At 39.4% G+C, this 21,412-nt stretch overlaps 1 protein-coding gene across 7 annotated transcripts in view; it reads right to left on the bottom strand.

The window, feature by feature from the left end:
- The window catches only part of MIPOL1 (mirror-image polydactyly 1), a 381,774-nt gene that overhangs the window by 268,150 nt on the left and 92,212 nt on the right, over nucleotides 1–21,412 (bottom strand). For all 7 annotated transcript variants that reach the window (XM_055291493.1, XM_055291496.1, XM_055291492.1 and 4 more), the window contains exon 7: nucleotides 16,832–16,961. In XM_055291493.1, the coding sequence (XP_055147468.1) occupies nucleotides 16,832–16,961 (130 nt within the window). The remainder of the gene's footprint in view (nucleotides 1–16,831; nucleotides 16,962–21,412) is intronic.

The raw sequence follows: 21,412 nt of genomic DNA on the forward strand, positions 1-21,412 counted from the left end.
CTGATTTGAAAATGCATGTCCAGACAAAAACCTGTAAGTGAATACTTAGAACAACTTTACTCAAAATCACCAAAAATAGAAGTAACCAAGATATCCTTTATACAAAGGAATGAATCAAAGACTGTGATACTTCCATACAATGGAATACTATTCAACAAGAAAAAAAGAATATTATATAAATTAATACATTAACATGAATGCATTCTGCTAAATGAAAGAAGCCAGTTTGAAAAGGCTACATATTGTATGATTCCATTCATGTGACATTCTGAAAAAGGAAAGACTATTAAGGGAAGAAAGCAGGTCAGTAGTTGCCACAGAGTTGGGGGGGGGGAGGAAGATTGGAGTAGAAGAAGCAGTGGGGATTTTAAAGTGGCAGAACTAATTTGGATACATGATACTACCCATTTATCAAAACCCACAGATATTTACAGCACATAGTGAACCTTAATGTATGCACACAAAGAAACCAACTAGGAGATCAAAGGACACTAGGATAGAATGCAGACTACGATAAGTAACTCTAATTACATTTAAAAATATGGCCTAAACTAACTTAAAGAGGTGGGGTGGAGGAAGGAGCCAATTTAAGTAATTTTAGAAAATGATGTCTTGAAACTATAAGACTAAACACTAAAAGAACTATACATAGTATATTCTCATTGCTAAAGTTATTTCTCATGGAGGTACAGGTTAATGATTCAGAAAGAGTTATAACGTATACTGGGTTTCAACAAATAGGTAAACAGATGGTGGATGGTGGGGGCCAGTTTTGTCACCATTGGGTAGAGTAATTTACAGATGAACAAAAGGGGAAGGCTAGAATAAACAGTGTGGTAATGGATTAGAATTAAGAACATCAGTGTGAACTCATGTTTAGCTTGATATGGATACAAATGGATAGGTGCATAAATAAGAGATATGTGTGTGTATACATCAGTTACTGTATATATGTGTGTGTGTATATATATATACACACACACACATAATATAGTATAAGATACTACTATATAGATATATGTGTGTATTTCCTACTCTGTCTGCAGAAAGGGTCTAGAAGTAGTCATACTCCCCCAACAAAGGGCACACCCCATACCCAGATCTTGGTTTCTAATACTATTTTCCAATAAAAGGATCTAGAGTTCCTTGGAGGAATGACTGAATCTACTGGAGGGGCACAGCTCTATACATCCTTACATAAGGTGACCCTGGAGCATTCTGTCATGCCAAAAAGAAAATGTTCAAAAATCAGAAGAGACCAGGTGTAGTGGCTCATGCCTGTAATTCCAGAACTTTGGAAGGCTGAGGCAGGAGTATCATTTGAGCCCAGGAGCTTGAGACTAGCCTAGGCAATATAGTGAGACTCTATTTCTAAAAAAATTTCTAAAAATTAGCCAGGCATTAGCCAAGTGAGTGCCTGCAGTCCCATTTACTGGGAAGGCTGAGGTGGGAGGACTGCTTGAGCCCAAGAGGTCAAGGCTGCAGTCAGCTGTAATCATACCACTGCACTCCAGCCTGGACAACAGAGCAAGACTCCGTCTCAAAACAAAAACAAATAAACAACAGAAAGGAATGGGGACATGTCAAAGAAATATAGGAGCTAACCTGAAAGAGCTTCCAATCCACAAAGGTAGAACATTTCAGGCAACGACATAAATAACATAGTATTAGATTATAACCCAAAGTATTAAATGAACATCTATGAATCCATACTGACACAAATGGCGGAATAAATGAATAAATGGGAAAAGAGACAAATCTCCTGTATTAAAGTATTACATATAATGTATGTAAATATTCTCCCCTGCAGGAGGTGGAGCTCAACAACCTCCCATCTTCATTCTTTAGTATGGACTGTACTAAGTGATTTGCTTCCAAAGGGTAGAGTATGAACAAAGGAATGGAGGTAAGTAACTTTACAGTGGAGAAACAGCAAACCATACCTTGGCCAGATGATCAAGGTTAATATTACTGGTAGTAAATTCTATTAGGAAAATATAACCTTGAGATGACATGAAGAAAATGTCACTCACTTCTGCGGTCTTCATCTTAAAATCTCATAACCCCAACATAACCATGAGACAAATCCAAATTGAGAAACATTCTGTGTAAAATACCTTGATCAATATGCCTCAAAACTATCAAGGTCTTAAAACACAAGAAAAGTTAGAGAAAATGTCACAGCCCAGGACAGGCTAGGAAGACATACAAACTAAATCCAATCCTGGATAGGATCTTAGAGCATAAAAAGGATATTTGAGAAAAAATAGTGAAATCCAAAGAAAGTATAGAGTTTAGTTAATAGTTATGTAACAATACTGAATTCTCCCCTGTGACAAAAGCATCATGGTAATGTAAGATATTAACAATAAGAGAAAAAGGGTGAAGATTATGCAGCAACTATCTGTATGATCTTCACAACTGTTCTAGAAATATAAAACTACTCAACAATTTTTTTAAAATATTTTAAAAATTAGAATCCCAAGTAAAGATGGCGCAGTGAAATCTGAACACCAAAATCCACTTATCCTATCATATAGCCTCATGAAGAGAATATGCAAATTAACCAAATGGTAAAGAAAGTAGGATGTCGTGTAGTAATTTTTATTTATTTCTTTTTTTTTTATTATTATACTTCAAGTTTTAGGGTACATATGCACAACGTGCAGGTTTGTTACATATGTATACATGTGCCATGTTGGTGAGCTGCACCCATTAACTCATCATTTGGCATTAGGTATATCTCCTAATGCTATCCCTCCCCCCTCCCCCCACCCCACAACAGTCCCCGGTGTGTGATGTTCCCCTTCCTGTGTCCATGTGTTCTCACTGTTCAATTCCCACCTATGAGTGAGAACATGCAGTGTTTGGTTTTTTGTCCTTGCGATAGTTTGCCGAGAATTATGGTTTCCAGCTTCATCCATGCCCCTACAAAGAACATGAACTCATCATTTTTTATGGCTGCATAGTATTCCATGGTGTATATGTGCCACATTTTCTTAATCCAGTCTATCATTGTTGGACATTTGGGTTGGTTCCAAGTCTTTGCTATTGTGAATAGTGGTGCAATAAACATATGTGTGCATGTGTCTTTATAATAGTCCCAGCTACTCGGAGAGGCTGAGGCAGGAGAATGGCGTGAACCCGGAAGGTGGAGCTTGCAGTGAGCCGAGATCGTGCCACTGCACTCCAGCCTGGGCGACAGAGCAAGACTCCGTCTCAAAAAAATAAAAAAATAAAAATAAAAAATAAAAAAATAAAAAATAAAAATAATAGAATGATTTATAATCCTTTGGGTATATACCCAGTAATGGGATGGCTGGGTCAAATGGTATTTCCAGTTCTAAATCCCTGAGGAATCGCCACACTGACTTCCACAATGGTTGAACAAGTTTACAGTCCCATCAACAGTGTAAAAGTGTTCCTATTTCTCCACATCCTCTCCAGCACCTGTTGTTTCCTGACTTTTTAATGATCACCATTCTAACTGGTGTGAGTTGGTATCTCATTGTGGTTTTGATTTGCATTTCTCTGATGGCCAGTGATGATGAGCATTTTTTCATGTGTTTTTTGGCTGCATAAATGTCCTGCTTTGAGAAGTGTCTGTTCATATCCTTCATCCACTTTTTGACGGGGTTATCTTTTTCTTGTAAATTTGTTTGAGTTCATTGTAGATTCTGGATATTAGCCCTTTGTCAGATGAGTAGGTTGCAAAAACTTTCTCCCATTCTGTAGGTTGCCTGTCCACTCTGATGGTGGTTTCTTTTGCTGTGCAGAAGCTCTTTAGTTTAATTACATCCCATATGTAAATTCTGGCTTTTGTTGCCATTGCTTTTGGTGTTTTAGACATGAAGTCCTTGCCCATGCCTATGTCCTGAATGGTATTGCCTAGGTTGTCTTCTAGGGATTTTACGGTTTTAGGTCTAACATGTAAGTCTTTAATCCATCTTGAATTAATTTTTGTATAAGGTGCAAGGAAGGGATCCAGTTTCAGCTTTCTACATATGGCTAGCCAGTTTTCCTAGCACCATTTATTGAATAGGGAATCCTTTCCCCATTGCTTGTTTTTGTCAGGTTTGTCAAAGATCAGATAGTTGTAGATATGCGGCATCATTTCTGAGGGCTCTGTTCTGTTCCATTGGTCTATATCTCTGTTTTGGTACCAGTACCATGCTGTTTTGGTTACTGTAGCCTTGTAGTATAGTTTGAAGTCAGGTAGTGTGATGCCTCCAGCTTTGTTCTTTTGCCTTAGGATTGACTTGGCAATGTGGGCTCTTTTTTGGTTCCATATGAACTTTAGTTTACTCCAATTCTGTAAAGAAAGTCATTGGTAGCTTGATGGGGATGGCATTGAATCTATAAATTACCTTGGGCAGTATGGCCACTTTTACGATATTGATTCTTCCAACCCATGATCATGGAATGTTCTTCCATTTGTTTGTATACGCTTTTATTTCATTGAGCAGTGGTTTGTACTTCTCCTTGAAGAGGTCCTTCACATCCCTTGTAAGTTGGATTCCTAGGTATTTTATTCTCTTTGAAGCAATTGTGAATGGGAGATCACTCATGATTTGGCTCTCTGTTTGTCTGTTCTTGGTGTGTAAGGATGCTTGTGATTTTTGCACATTGATTTTGTATCCTGGGACTTTGCTGAAGTTGCCTATCAGCTTAAGGAGATTTTGGGCTGAGACAATGGGGTTTTCTAGATATACAATCATGTCATCTGCAAACAGGGACAATTTGACTTCCTCTTTTCCTAATTGAATACCCTTTATTTCCTTCTCCTGTCTGATTGCCCTGGCCAGAACTTCCAACACTATGTTGAATAGGAGTGGTGAGAGAGGGCATCCCTGTCTTATGACAGTTTTCAAAGGGAATGCTTCCAGTTTTTGTCCATTCAGTATATTGGCTGTGGGTGTGTCATAGGTAGCTCTTATTATTTTGAGATACGTCCCATCAATACCTAATTTATTGAGAGTTTTTAGCATGAAGGGTTGCTGAATTTTGTCAAAGGCCTTTTCTGCATCTATTGAGATAATCATGTGGTTTTTGTCTTTGGTTCTGTTTATATGCTGGATTACATTTATTGATTTTCATATGTTGAACCAGCCTTGCATCCCAGGGAGGGATGAAGCCCACTTGATCATGGTGGATAAGCTTTTTGATGTGCTGCTGGATTCGATTTGCCAGTATTTTATTGAGGATTTTTGCATCAATGTTCATCAAGGATATTGGTCTAAAATTCTCCTTTTTTGTTGTGTCTCTGCCAGGCTTTGGTACCAGGATGATGCTGGCCTCATAAAAGGAGTTAAGGAGGATTCCTTCTTTTTCTATTGATTGGAATAGTTTCAGAAGGAATGGTACCAGCTCCTCCTTGTACCTCTGGTAGAATTCGGCTGTGAATCCATCTGGTCCTGGACTTTTTTTGGTTGGTAGGCTATTAATTATTGCCACAATTTCAGAGCCTGTTATTGGTCTATTCAGAGATTCAACTTCTTCCTGGTTTAGTCTTGGGAGGATGTATTTGTCGAGGAATTTATCCATTTCTTCCACATTTTCTAGTTTATTTGCGTAGAGGTGTTTATAGTATTCTCTGATGGTAGTTTGTATTTCTGTGGGATCAGTGGCGATATCCCTCCCCTTTGTCATTTTTTATTGTGTCTATTTGATTCTTCTCTCTTTTCTTCTTTATTAGTCTTGCTAGCAGTCTATCAATTTTGTTGATCTTTTCAAAAAACCAGCTTCTGGATTCATTGATTTTTTGAAGGGTTTTTTGTGTCTCTATTTCCTTCAGTTCTGCTCTGATCTTAGTTATTTCTTGCCTTCTGCTAGCTTTTGAATGTGTTTGATCTTGCTTCTCTACTTCTTTTAATGATGTTAGGGTGTCAATTTTAGATCTTTCCTGCTTTCTGTTGTGGGCATTTAGTGCTATCAGTTTCCCTCTACACACTGCTTTGAATGTGTCCCAGAGATTCTGGTATGTTGTGTCTTTGTTCTCGCTGATTTCAAAGAACATCTTTATTTCTGCCTTCATTTTGTTATGTACCCAGTAGTCATTCAGGAGCAGGTTGTTAAGTTTCCATGTAGTTGAGCGGTTTTGAGTGAGTTTCTTAACCCTGAGTTCTAGTTTGATTGCACTGTGGTCTGAGAGACAGTTTGTTATAATTTCTGTTCTTTTACATTAGCTGAGGTGTGCTTTACTACCAACTATGTGGTCCATTTTGGAATAGGTGTGGTGTGGTGCTGAAAAGAATGTATATTCTGTTGATTTGGGGTGGAGAGTTCTGTAGATGTCTATTAGGTCCGCTTGGTGCAAAGCTGAGTTCATTCCTGGATATCCTTGTTAACTTTCTGTCTCATTGATCTGTCTAATGTTGACTGTGGGGTGTTAAAGTCTCCCATTATTATTGTGTGGGGGTCTAAGTCACTTTGTAGGTCACTAAGGACTTGCTTTATGAATCTGGGTGCTCCTGTATTGGGTGCATATGTATTTAGGATAGTTAGTTCTTCTTGTTGAATTGATCCCTTTACCATTATGTAATGGCCTTCTTTGTCTCTTTTGATCTTTGTTGGTTTAAAGTCTGTTTTATCCGAGACTAGGATTGCAACCCCTGCCTTTTTTTGTTTTCCATTTGCTTGGTAGATCTTCCTCTATCCCTTTATTTTGAGTCTATGTGTGTCTCTGCACGTGAGAGGGGTTTCCTGAGTACAGCACATCGATGGGTCTGGACTCCTTATCTAATTTGCCAGTCTGTGCCTTTTAATTGGAGCATTTAGCCCATTTACATTTAAGGTTAGTATTGCTTTGTGTGAATTTGATCCTGTCATTATGATGTTAGCTGGTTATTTTGCTCATTAGTTAATGCAGTTTCTTCCTAGTCTTGATGGTCTTTACAATTTGGCATGTTTTTGCAGTGGCTGGTACTGGTTGTTCCTTTCCATGTTTAGTGCTTCCTTCAGGAGCTCTTTTAGGGCAGGCCTGGTGGTGACAAAATCTCCCAGCATTTGCTTGTCTGTCAAGTATTTTATTTCTCCTTCACTTATGAAGCTTAGTTTGGATGGATATGAAATTCTGGGTTGAAAATTCTTTTCTTTAAGAATGTTGAATATTGGCCCCCACTCTCTTCTGGCTTTTAGAGTTTCTGCTGAGAGATCAGCAGTTAGTCTGATGGGCTTCCCTTTGTGGGTAACCAGACGTTTCTCTGTGGCTGCCCTTAACATTTTTTCCTTCATTTCAACTTTGGCGAATCTGACAATTATGTGTCTTGGAGTTGCTCTTCTTGAGGAGTATCTTTGTGGCGTTCTCTGTATTTCCTGAATTTGAATGTTGGCCTGCCTTGCTAGATTGGGGAAGTTCTCCTGGATAATATCCTGCAGAGTGTTTTCCAACTTGGTTCCATTCTCCCCATCACTTTCAGTTACACCAATCAGACGTAGATTTGGTCTTTTCACATAGTCCCATATTTCTTGGAGGCTTTGCTCGTTTCTTTTTATTCCTTTTTCTCTAAACTTCTCTTCACGCTTCATTTCAATCTTTCATCTTCCATCGATGACACCCTTTCTTCCACATTATCACATCGGTTACTGAGGCTTGTGTATTCTTCACGTAGTTCTCGTGCCATGTTTTCAGCTCCATCAGGTCCTTTAAGGACTTCTCTGCATTGATTACTCTAGTTATCCATTCGTCTAATTTTTTTTCAAAGCTTTTAACTTCTTTGCCATTGGTTCAGACTTCCTCCTTTAGCTCGGAGTAGTTTGATCTTCTGAAGCCTTCCTCTCTCAACTCGTCAAAGTCATTCTCCGTCCAGCTTTGTTCCTTTGCTGGTGAGGAACTGCGTTCCTTTGGAGGAGGAGAGGCGCTCTGATTTTTAGAGTTTCCGGTTTTTCTGCTCTGTTTTTTCCCCATCTTTGTGGTTTTATCTACCTTTGGTCTTTGATGATGGTGACGTACAGATGGGCTTTTGGTGTGGACGTCCTATCTGTCTGTTAGTTTTCCTTCTAACAGTCAGGACCCTCAGCTGCAGGTCTGTTGGAGTTTACTGGAGGTCCACTCCAGACCCTGTTTGCCTGGGTATCAGCAGTGGTGGCTGCAGAACAGTGGATATTGGTGAACCGCAAATGCTGCTGCCTGATCATTCCTCTGGAAGTTTTGTCTCAGAGGAGTACCTGGCTGTGTGAGGTGTCAGTCTGCCCCTACTGGGGGGTGCCTCCCAGTTAGGCTACTCAGGGGTCAGGGACCCACTTGAGGAGGCAGTCTGCCCGTTCTCAGATCTCCAGCTGCGTGCCGGGAGAACCACTACTCTCTTCAAAGCTGTCAGACAAGGACATTTAAGTCTGCAGAGGTTACTGCTGACTTTGTTTGTCTGTGCCCTGCCCCCAGAGGTGGAGCCTACAGAGGCAGGCAAGCCTCCTTGAGCTGTGGTAGGCTCCACCCAGTTCAAGCTTCCTGGCTGCTTTGTTTACCTACTCAAGCCTGAGCAATGGTGGGTGCCCCTCCCCCAGCCTCACTGCCACCTTGCTGTTTGATCTCAGACTGCTGTGCTAGCAATGAGTGAGGCTCCGTGGGCGTAGGACCCTCCAAGCCAGGTGCGGGATATAATCTCCTGGTGTGCCATTTGATAAGCCTGTTGGAAAAGCGCAGTATTAGGGTGAGAGAGACCCGATTTTCCAGGTGCTGTCTGTCACCCCTTTCTTTGACCAGGAAAGGGAATTCCCTGATCCCTTGTGCTTCCCAGGTGAGGCGATGCCTTGCCCTGCTTCAGTTCATGCACGGTGTGCTGCACTCACTGTCCTGCACCCGCTGTACGGCACTTCCCAGTGAGATGAACCCGGTACCTCAGTTGGAAATGCAGAAATCACCCGTCTTCTGCGTCACTCACGCTGGGAGCTATAGACTGGGGCTGTTCCTATTCGGCCATCTTGGTTCCGTGTAGTAATTTTTTAAAATAGGGAGGCGGTGCAGGGTGCAAAGATGATTATTTTGGCGAGATTACCTATGAAACAGGTGTTGGGAAGACAGTGAGCTAACAAAACAGAATTTTTCACTGATACCACACAGCTTAGAAATAATCTGAGAATGAGTTGAGTAGACAGCCCAGAGAAAAGTAACAAAAACTTTTCATGAAGAAAAGCCTTATTACCTAAGAATCTGTACAGAGGAAGCAAGAATCAAGGCTGGCTATGTTTTACTACAATAGTGAAACAAATAAGAGCCCAAAAGCAATATCCCCATGAAATTAGGATACGTATAGAGAGGCCAGATAGCATGAACCCTTAATGTTTGGCACCAAACAAAATCCCATAGGCAAAAGACAGAACCTCCAGCAAAAGGAGCATACAGTCCCCCAGAGGTCTTACCAAACTCCATTCCCATCCCATTGCCCTAGGGTTATATAGAAAGGTAGCAAGAGCAATACTTTGCCAAGAAATGGCAGCTCAGAGAAGGCAAACACACCTGAAAATAAAATGTTTATTAGGCATGTTATTGGGCATGGTGGCTAACACCTGTAATCCCAGCACTTTGGGAGGCCGAGGTAGGCAGATGACCTGAGGTCAGGAGTTCGAGACCAGCCTGGTCAACATGGTGAAACCCCGTTGCTACTAAAAGTACAAAAATTAGCCGGGGGTGGTGGCAGGCGCCTATAATCCCAGCAACTCAGGAGGCTGAGGCAGGAGAATAGCTTGAACCCAGGAGGCAGAGGTTGCAGTGAGCCAAGAACACAACCACTGCATTCCAGCCTGGGCGATAAAAGCAAGACGTAAGACTCCTTCTCAAAAAAAAAAAAAAAAAAAAAAAAAAAAAAGTTTATTAAGGAAATTCACTTGTACCATTCTGTTCTGCTAAAAGTTTTTGACAAAATTGCCTATTTCAAGTACGAGCAAGATGCAAAGAAATCATGTGACAACTATGAATACACCACAAATAAAATACAAAACAGGCAAAACAAACTAGTTCATAATAAAACAAGAAAACATAAACCAACGTGCTATGATTTGAATGCTTGTCCTCTCCAAAACTCATGTTAAAATTTAATTGCCAGCTGGGCATGGTGGTTCACACCTGTAATCCCAGCACTTTGGGAGGCCAAGGCGGGTGGATCATGATGTCCAGAGACAGAGACCATCCTGGCTAACACAGTGAAACCCCGTCTCTACTAAAAATACAAAAAATTAGCCAGGCATGGTGGCAGGCACCTGTAGCCCCAGCTACTTAGGAGGCTGAGGCAGAAGAATGGCGTGAACCCGGGAGGCAGAGCTTGCAGTGGGCCGAGACTGCGCCACTGCACTCCAGCCTGGGTGACAGAGGGAGACTCCTCCTCTTAAAAAAAAAAAAAAAAAAAAAAATTAATTGCCATTGTAATAGTATTAAGAAGTAAGACCTTTGAGAGGTGATTAGGCCACTAGGCTCCTCTCTTGTGGATTGAATTAATGTCATTATAGAAGGGCAAGTTTAGCTCCCTTTTGCCTCTTTTTGCCCTTCTGCTTTCCACCATGTGATGACTTGGCAAGAAGGCCCTTGAAAGATGCCAGCACCTCAATCTTGGATTTCAAGCCTCCAGAACTGTGAGCCAATAAATTTCTGTTCATTATAAATTACCTAGTCTCAGATACTCTACTATTGCGGCAGCATGAATGAAATAAGACACAAGGGAAAGAAGAAAATTTTCCTACCCATGGTTGGCATTTTATAAAGAAAAAGAAAAGAAAATCATTTCAATAAAATAAAAGAGAAGGGGCTAAAACAATAAAGTGAAAAGAGAAATATAAACCTTAAGGAAATAAGTTGAGAATCAAAAATAAACAAATAAATAAAAATTACATACATTAATTAGAAAGACCATGGAAAAGAACAATGACAATTGGTATTACCACCATAAAGGAAAGATTTGCAATCATCAAAGTCAATGCAAAAGCAGATTAAAATATTAATCATTATTGAACAGATAACACATAAGGACAAAAAATGTCCGATATAAGTATATCTGGAGTCTCTAAAGTAGAAAACCTAAAAACAAAAACATCTGTAGACCTAAAATTTTCATGAGCCAGTTGTGATTGCTCACAGCCATAATCCCAGCACCTTGGGAGGCCAAGGAGGGAGGATTGCTTGAAGCCAGGAGTTTGAGACCAGCCTGGGCAATAAGCAGGACCCTATCTCTAAAAAAAAACCTCTTTAGAAAGTAAAATTTCCATGAAATAATAGTATGGAACTATAAAAAAGCACAAGATCATTTCCTTCACAGGAACATGGATGGAGCTGGAGGCCATTATTCTTAGCAAACTAATGCCGGAACAGAAATCCAAATACCACATGTTATCACTTATAAGTGGGAGCTAACTTATGAGAACACATGGACACATAGAGTGGAACAACAGACACTGGGGCCTATTGGAGCGTGGGGCGTGGGAGGAAGTACAGGATCAGGAAAAATAACTAATGGATACTAGGCTTAATACTGGGGTGACGAAATAATCTGTACAAAAAAACTCCACAACCCAAGTTTACTTATATAATAACCTGCAAATGTACCCCTGAACTTAAAATAAAAGTTAAGTTTTTTTAAAAAGGTAAAATTTCCATGAAATAAAGGAAGAATCAAATAATCCTTTGAAAAGCATGCTGTGGTCCCCAAAACCGTATTAAAGAATGATGAACAATTGCCCTGATTCAGCCCTACTTTAAGAATAAAGGATGAATCCTTCAGGTATCTGACAAAAAAAAGACAGACAAACACACACACATACAGCTGGGCACAGTGGCTCATGCCTGTAATCCCAGTACTTTGGGAGGCTGAGGCGGGTGGATCACTTGAAGTCAGGAGTTCCAGACCAGCCTGGCCAATGTGGTGAAACCCCATCTCTACTAAAAATACAGAAATTAGCCAGGTGTGGTGGCACTCACCTGTAGTCCCAGTTACTTGGGAGGCTGAGGTGGGAAAATAGCTTGGACCTGGGAGGCGGAGGTTGCAGTGAGCTGAGATCACGTCACTGTTCTCCAGCTTGGGCGACAGAGACAGACTCTGTCTCAAAAAACAAACAAACAAACAAAACCCACACACACAAGGGGATGGGGAATCTGTCAAGACTTCTTTTCAGGCAAACAATGTCAGAAGACAAGAGAGTAACATTTTTACAATGTTTAGAATAAAAGGATATTTGACTCAAGAATTATATTCACAAAAAATTTGAATACAAGGATAACACACAGCCAATTTGAAGCATGTTAAATCAGAGAATAAGGTATTTATGAGCTCTTCCTTTGAAAGTGAAATTCATTCACCTGCTGTGATATTGTGAAATACATATTTGGTCATCATTCCACTCCCCTACCCCTTTCCTCACCTACAGGGAATCTCCAAAGTGATGTCTTTTTGTATGCTAATGATTAACTGATAGCCGGCAGCCCTTAAATACCTTCTGGATGGAGGCTGTTCATGAGGAAGGTTGCATGATTAAAACGTTGTAACTTTGAGCTTCAACCCCCAACCTCTGCAGAGGGGCCTGGCAGTTAAGTTGATCACCAGTGGCCAATGGTTTAACCAATCATGCCTATGTAATGAAGTCTCCATAAAAGGCCCAAAAGAACAGGATTCCTAGAGCATCCTAATAGCTGAACATGTGGAGGTTCCTGGAGGGTGGTGTACCCAAGGAGGGCATGGAAGCTCTGCACCTCTTCCCCCATACCTTGGCCTATGCATCTCTTCATCTGTATCCTTTGTCATATCCTTTATAATAAATGTAAGTAAGATTCCCTGAGTTCTGTGAGCTGCTCTAACAAATTAATTGAACCCAAAGAGGGGACTGTATGAACCCTAACTTGAAGCTGGTCAGTTAGAAGTTTTGGAAGCCTGGACTTAACGATTTTTGTCTGAAGCAGGGCCAGTCTTCTGGGACTGAGCCCTCAACCTATGAGATCTGATGCTTTTTTCCAGGTAGATAGTGTCAGAATTTAATTGGAGGACACTCAGCTGGTGTCCACTGCAGAACTGATTACTTGCTTGGTGTGTGGGGGAAATAACTACACATTTGGTCAAAAAAGGCTTCTGTGTTGACTGTTGTGTTGAATAAGAGAAAAGAAGCGCAATGAGTTTGTGTTTTTGTTTCCACTGACACACCCAGGGATTCCTCACAATAAAAAACTCAGGGAAAAAAATGCCATCTATGATAAAACTTCCAGCAATGATTATTCAATCCTTTTAAAGTTAAGATTAAACAACAGGGCACACTTTGGCTATAAAAACTAACATGGCTATAGAAATGAATACAACTTTTACAGATTTTTTAATGTGAAATTCATAATGAAAAAAGTGGAGTTTTAAAGTGCTTCTTTCTTTCTTTTATATGAGAAAAGAACTTTTATCTGAGGAATGCAAGCCCTTTTAATTATCAGGCCCAGAAAGAATGAAAATGAGACTGCAATCATGTCCTACTTGCCACCCTCTGAGCTATGTATTCATCTTTTTTTTTTTTTCTTGAGACAGGATCTTGCTCTGTCACCCAGGCTGGAGTGCACAGGTTCACTGCAGCCTCCATCTCTGGGGCTCAAGCGATCCTCCCACCTCAGTCTAAAAAGTAGCTGGGACTAGAGACATTTATCACCATGTCAGGCTAAATTTTTTAAATAATTTTTTCCGTAGAAACAGGATCCCACTATGTTGCCCACAGTGGTCTTGAACTCCTGGACTCAAGCAATCCTCCTACCTCAGTCTCTCAAAGTGTTGAGATTACAGGTGTGAGCTACCATGTCCAGGATCTATTCATCTCTTCAAACTGTTTGCTATTGCCACAAGTAGCTATAAATTAACCTAATAATGCCATACCAGACACTATGACCCACACCCTATAGCTTAACAATGTATAGCTAATCACTAATTAATGTTATTTCTTGTAAAGTAATTACAGTTCCTGACAAACTTTGTATCAGCCCACTCCCTATCTCTCTTTTTTGCATTTAAAAATTCACTCCTGGCCAGGTGCCATGCCTAAGACCTGTAATCCCAGCATTTTGGGAGGTCAAGGTGGGCAGAATGCTTGAGCTGAGGAGTGCAAGACCAGCCTGGGCAACACAGCAAGACCCCATCTCTATTAAAAAAAAAAAAAAAAAAAAAACCTTAAAAACTTAAAAAAAGAAAACAATTAATAAAAGTCCATTTTTAACTCCTGCTAATAGAAGTGTATTTCAGGGCAACGTGAATCTGAGCTCCCAGGCTGCAATCCTCAAGCTTGGCCTCAATAAACTCTCTACTTATATTAATTTTATTTCAACTTCTTCTTTTAAGGTCAATTCACACCTGAGAGTCACATGATATTGTCAATTGAAACAATTAATGAGAAAATTCTGACCAGGCCTGGTGGCTCACGCCTGTAATCCTAGCACTTTGGGAGGCTGAGGCAGGCAGAATGCTTGAGTCCAGGAGTTCGAGAGCAGCCTGGGCAACATGGTGAAACCTTGGCTCTATTCAATTTTAAAAAATAAATATAGATTAAATAAAATAAAAGAAAAAGAAAAAAATTGGATGACTCCAACACCCCCTTTTTTTCAGTCTCATTTGTTAATATTAGAAGGGCGTTTAGAAAATTAATATAGCTTATTGAGAGAAAATATTGCATGAAGTTCAAAATTTTCTTCAGTTTCACTTCAATTGACTATTACTCTTAAATTCAAGTTAACACATGGCACCCACTGTGAGCCACATATTTTTCAATATTCAGTAATTTGGCTAGGTGCAATGGCTCATGCCTGTAATCTCAGTGCTTTGGAAGGCCAAGGTAAGAGGATCGCATGAGGCCCAGAGTTTGACACCAGCCTGGGCCACACAGTGAGACCCCATCTCTACAAAAACTTTAAAAATTAGCCAAGCACGGTGGCATGTGCCTGAAGTCCCTGTAGTCATAGCTCCTTGGGAGGCTGAGGTAGGAGGATCACTTGAGCCCAGTTCAAGTCTGCAATGAGCTCTGATTGCACCACTGCACTCCAGCCTGTGTGATATAGCAAGACTCTGTCTCTGAACAACCAACCAACCCATACATATATATATACTTTTAAACATATACAAAATATTTTACATATATACATATATAGTCAACAAGTAATTTAGTCCTTACGACAACCTGTATAAGTCCTCATAACCTGCTGTATTATATACATTTTGTAGACCAAAAAAACCGAGCCTTAAAGACTTTGGGTAATTTGTCCATCGCTATACAGCAAGGAAGCAGCAGAACCAATATTCAAAGATAGATTGGGTTCAGAATCTGTGCTCTTAGTCTCTACATTACACTGCTTTTCAAATACAACAACATATAGAGAATGAATTGATTTTTATCCAATTAATTTTATGGCTACCTCCAATCAACCCCAAGCCATCTATCCTTCTAGGTAATGATATTTAAGTATATAAGAGAAAATATTTGAAATAATGTCTCCTTATAGATAAAGATGGTTATTTTGGAATAGGCATTGTGGAATTTAGGTGAATTTTTTTGTTTCTTGATTTGTTTTTTTCAGTGAGTTTAATGCTCTATAATGAGCCTATCAATCTTCAAAAAAAAACAAAGCCATTAATCTAAACAAAAAACAAATGTTACCTAATTACAACTTGAACACATATTATTAATTATTTATGGCTTTTTGTCTCCCCAGTGAAGCATATTTTAATTAGCACTTTACTCTGTTCCTCCACAGAGCCTAGTACAACACTGGACAAAGTAAGCACGACATAAGTATGCTGACTGATCATTAAATACGAGATCACTGGATTCTATCTATCTGTACAGGTAATATATTTCTAGATGTTCTAGGGCCTTTCGACCCAAAGCATATTCCTTAGACTAGCATCATGTGTAACATCTGGGAGCTTGTTTTAAGGACAGAATCTCCAGTTCCAACCCAGGCCTAATAAACCAGAATCTGCATTCTGACAAGATCCCCCAAGTGATCGGATTGTACATTAGAATTTGAAAAGTACATATTTCTAGGGCATTGTTTCTCTAAGTGTAGTCCATCATTTACCTATCAGAATTACCTGGGTTGCTTTAAAAAATGCAGATTCTTAGGCTCCACCCTATTCAAGTATCACTCAAGTTTAAAAAACAAAGCTAAAAAAACTGCAAGTAAAAAGTAGTAAAGAACAGGAATGGGGATATTAAACAGAGAGCAGTGAAAGACTCAGAGAACTGAAATAAATTTTAAAGGTGATAATGAGGAGAAGAGGAGATAATAAAAAGAGGAGTCACATATGAAGGAACAATAAAACTATGAAGAAATAAAGAAAGTAATTATATTGAGAGTGATGTGCATTTCTTTCTTTCTTTTTTTAAACTGACTGCTATTCCTGACAGGCAAACTAGCATGCCAAAGTTTTTAGAAAAAGACTGGAGAGGCCGGGCGCGGTGGCTCACGCCTGTAATCCCAGCACTTAGGGAGGCCGAGGTAGGCGGATCACAAGGTTAGGAGTCCGAGACCATCCTGGCTAACGTGGTGAAACCCTATCTCTACTAAAAAGTAAAAAAAAAAATTAGCTAGGTGTGGTGGCAGGCTCCTGTAGTCCCAGCTACTCGGGAGGCTGCAGCAGGGGAATCGCTTGAACCCAGGAGGCGGAGGTTGCAGTGAACTGAGATTGCGCCACTGCACTCCAGCCTGGGCAACAGGGCGAGACTCCATCTCAAAAAAAAAAAAACAAAGAAAAGAAAAAAAGAAAAAGACTGGAGATACCCAATTTCTTAGTGTAACATATAAGCATAAGTCACATTTTTGAATATGTAGCTACCAACTAAAGCATGCCTTCTTAAGTGTTCTTAATATCATACAGAGTTTTAAATGTGTACATACACTTTTAGAGACATTTCCATATGCTTGGCTCGTGCAATTGCTTCATCTCTCTCCTCAATGGCTAATTGCAGTCTAGACATAACAGCTTCATCACGTTCCTTCTGCGCAAAATACACTTCTTCAACCAGAGCTACCAAAATATATAAAGCGCACAATCAATCATAGAAAATAAAGGAGAAATGTATACCTTTAGCAAAAATAAAAGCCATAAGTAATTATTATTGTAAGGACTACTCATTAAACTGAATTAATATCAATTAATCAATTTAGAAAATATTATTTTTAATAATAGGTACTGCAAAACTGGGATACCACTTCATACCCCTAAAAAATTTAAAGCAAAAATTTAAAGGTCTGATAATAGCAAATGTTGTAATCCTGTGAAATAAAGAAAACTCTCATACATATTGCAGATAGGCAGATATACTTCTACAACCATCTGAAGAGCAATTTGGCAATGTTTATTGAAGTTGAAGACAGGCCTAGGCTAGCAAATCCCCTCTTTGGTATGTAGCCTAGAGAAATTCATGCACATATGTAAATGTAAACATGTATAAAAATACTTACTGTAGCATTGCTTATAATAGCAAAAGCTTAGGCATAACCCAAATGTCCATCAATATTAACAGGAATAAATAAATTACATTCAGAATGGAATACTACCCAGTATTGAAAATGACTTGACTATGGACAAATGGACAAATCTCAAAAACAAAACGCTGACAAAAATAGCAAGTTTCAAAGCAAAACAACTCTACTAACTATTTATGAACAGACACAATTAGTAAAAATAATACAATGAGCAGGCCAGGCGCGGTGGCTCACGCCTATAATCCCAGCATTTTGGGAGGCCGAGGCAGGTGGATCTCCAGGTCAGGAGATCGAGGCCATCCCAGCTAACATGGTGAAACCCCGTCTCTACTAAAAATACAAAAAATTAGCCAGGCATGGTGGCAGGTGCCTGTAGTCCCAGCTACTCCGGAGGCTGAGGCAGGAGACTGGCATGAACCCAGGAGGCGGAGGTTGCAATGAGCCAAGATTGTGCCACTGCACTCCAGCCTGGGCGACAGAGCGAGACTCCGTCTCAAATAAATAAATAAATAAATACATAAATATATAAATAAATAAATACACAAATAAAAATAATAATAATACAATGATCATGGAAAGGATAAACAGAAAACTCAAAATAGTAATTATCTCAGTGGGAAGGTGGAAGGGGAGGACAGAAAATGGGTAAGGGAAGAATAAAATAGGACAATGCTGTGCTGTTATAGTAGTACACATCTGCACAGAGCAGGGGGCACTGTTGATACAGATTTTAATACAAATGGCATCATCTAGATTTTTGCAGCACTATATCAGGAGCTTTAATGTTATCTAAAATTATCATTTCTTAAGCATAATTTTATTCTTTGTATGTTTGAAATCTTACATCATTTTTAAAACATTACTGCAATGTGGGCTGGGCACAATGGCTCACGCCTGTAATCCCAGCACTTTGGGAGGCCAAAGTGCTACAGAATATCCTTCCAGTAAGGGCAATAATAACAGCTTGGAGAAACCAACATGGTGTATCTTGCATAGTATGGAAAACAGTATGGTATGTGGAAAAACATGAGTTTTAACTGTGATTTAAGGTACTAAAGGTTAGCAAGTTTGTTTTTGTTAATTTCTTAAATTATTTTAGTTGAAGTTCAGGTATATAAAATGGGTAAAATACCACTATTCATGATGTTATGAAAAATTAAATTAGAAAATATATGAAAGCTCTTGGCCAAATAAATAAACAGTGGATCATCAACAAATGTTAGTTCCATTCTACCACTACAGTAACCATACTCAAACCACAGACTCACAATGTGACTTAACTCCTAGACATATTAATAATGTGGTTTTGATTACTTTGTACTTACTTACATATTAAAAATCTAAGTCAAAATTCCCCAATTTTTAGCCTTTTTCATTGGCAGGCAAAAATTATGTAAGAGACTGAAAGAAAAATTATTCAGAATCTATTCTATATTGTATGCTGCATACCACAATTATATTAATAATAGTTTATCAAAAATATTGGCTGGGTGCAGTGGCTCTTTCAAAACAGCATGAGGCGCCAGGCGTGGTGGCTCACACCTGTAATCCTAGCACTTTGGGAGGCTAAGGCACGTGGATCACCTGAGGTCAGGAGTTCGAGACCAGCTTGGCCAACATGGCAAAACCCCATCTCTACTAAAAATACAAAAAATTAGCTGGGTGAGGTGGCGGGCGCCTGTGATCTCAGCTACTCAGGAGGCTGAGGCAGGAAAATTGCTTGAACCCAGGAGGCGGAGGTTGCAGTGAGTCGAGATTTTGCTACTGCACTCCAACCCGGGCAACAGAATGAGACCCTCAAAACAAACACACAAACAAACAACAACAACAAAAACAAAAAAACAGCGTGAGGAATTGATACAGTAGTCCCGTCTTATCTGTAGTTCCTTTCTCCACAGTTTCAGTTATTCATAGTCTGAAAATACTGTGAAACATTTCAGAAATAAACAGTTCATAAGTTTTAAATTACATATTGTTTTGAGTAGTGTAACGAAATTTTATGCCATTTTGCCTGGGGTGTGAACTGACTGGCTAATTAGATCCATGCTGAATACTCTACCACCACTTTTCCACTACTTACAATTAAGAAATACAATGACTACTTTTTTTTTTTTTTTTTTTTTTTTTTTGAGACAGGGTCTTGCTCTGTCATCCACACTGAGTGCAGTGGCACAATTACACCTTACTGCAGCCTCTACCTCCCAGGCTGCAGCTGGGTTTCACCAAGTTAGCCAGGCTGGTCTCAAATTTCTGGGCTCAAGTGATTCTCCCGCCTCGGCCTACCAAATTTTTATATTTTTGTAGAGACAAGGTCTCACTATGTTGGCCAGGCTGGTCTCGAACTCCTGGGCTCAAGTGATTCTCCCACCTTGGCCTACCAAAATGCTGGGATTATAGGTGTGAGATACCATGCTGGGCCTAATAACTATCTTGATTAACTGTATATTAATCTGTAACAATCCTTGGGCAGGGATCCAATGTGGTGGTGCATGCCTGCAATCCTAGCTACACAGGTGGCTGAGGCAGGAGATCACTTGAACCCAGGAGGTGGAGGTTGCAGTGAGCCGAGAGCACGCCATTGCACTCCAGCCTGGGCAATGACAGCGAAACTCCATCTCAAATAATAATAATAATATTACTGCCATGTTAGACAAAGAGGGCCTCAAATACCTGAATCGCTGAACCAAATTTTATTTATACTGTCAAACTACAAAATAAACTTCAGAAAAATTTTGAAATGCTCTTTTAGTTTGTAAGTGTTACATACAGAGGGCTTCTTTGGTCCTGTGTGATCAAGAGAAAACACTTTTTTTTTTTAATGCTACTTCAAATCCAAAGATGTATATGTGCATTTAAAGGACATTACCATTTATGTATTCTAAGGTTAAAATTTAAATGCCGGAAAACACACATGCACAAACACAGAAAAACTGGTTATACAATTTATAAATGATAAGAATGTTTTTCAAATTAAGGTATTACTCTAAAGATTCAATGCAATCCCTATCAAAATTATACTGTAATTCTTCACAGAAATAGGAACAGAAATAGAAATAGAAAAAACAATCTAAAATTCATATGGAATCACAAAAGACCCTAAACAGCTAAAGCAATTTTAAGCAACTACCATTTAAAATATATCACAAAGCCAGAGTAATCAAAACAGCATGATGGCTAGGTGCAGTGGCTCATGCCTGTAATCCCAGCACTTTGGGAGGCCGAGGCGGGTGGATCACCTGAGGTCAAGAGTTCGAGACCAGTCTGGTCAACATGGTGAAACCCTGTATCTACCAAAAATACAAAAATTAGCTGGGCATAGTGGTGTGTGCCAGTAATCTCAGCTACTCAGGAGGCTGAGGCAGGAGAATCACTTGAACCTGGGAGGCGGAGGTTGCAGTGAGCTGAGATTGTGCCACTGTACTCCAGCCTGGGCAACAGAGCAAGACTCTTCTCAAAAAAACCAAACCAAACAAAACAACAAAAAAACAGCATGGTATTGTCACAAAAACAGACACACTGACCAATGGAACAGGATAGAGCACCCAGAAATAAACCCACACAATTATGCTCAACTGATTTTCAACAAAGGTGCCAAGAACACACAATGGAGAAAGTATAATCTCTTCAATAAATGGTGCTGGGAAAATTAGACATCCACATGCAGAATAAAAATAGTCATCATCTCTCATCCCTTATTCAAGAATCAGTTTAAAATGCACTAAAGACTACAATATAAAACTTGAAACTATAAAACTACTAGAAGAAAAAACAGGGGGAAAGTTCCATGACATTGGTTTAAACAAAGACTTCTTGAATATGACCCCAAACGCACAGGCAATGAAAAATAAAAAAAGACTAATAGGATTACATCAAACTAAAAAGCTTCTGCACAGTTAAGAAAACAATAATAAGAGACAACCTATAGTGTAAGAGAAAATATCTGCAAATGACACATTAATTAAAAGAATAATACCAAAAATATACAAGGAA

This window comes from Symphalangus syndactylus, chromosome 9, assembly GCF_028878055.3.
Source record: "Symphalangus syndactylus isolate Jambi chromosome 9, NHGRI_mSymSyn1-v2.1_pri, whole genome shotgun sequence".
Lineage (NCBI taxonomy): Eukaryota > Metazoa > Chordata > Mammalia > Primates > Hylobatidae > Symphalangus > Symphalangus syndactylus.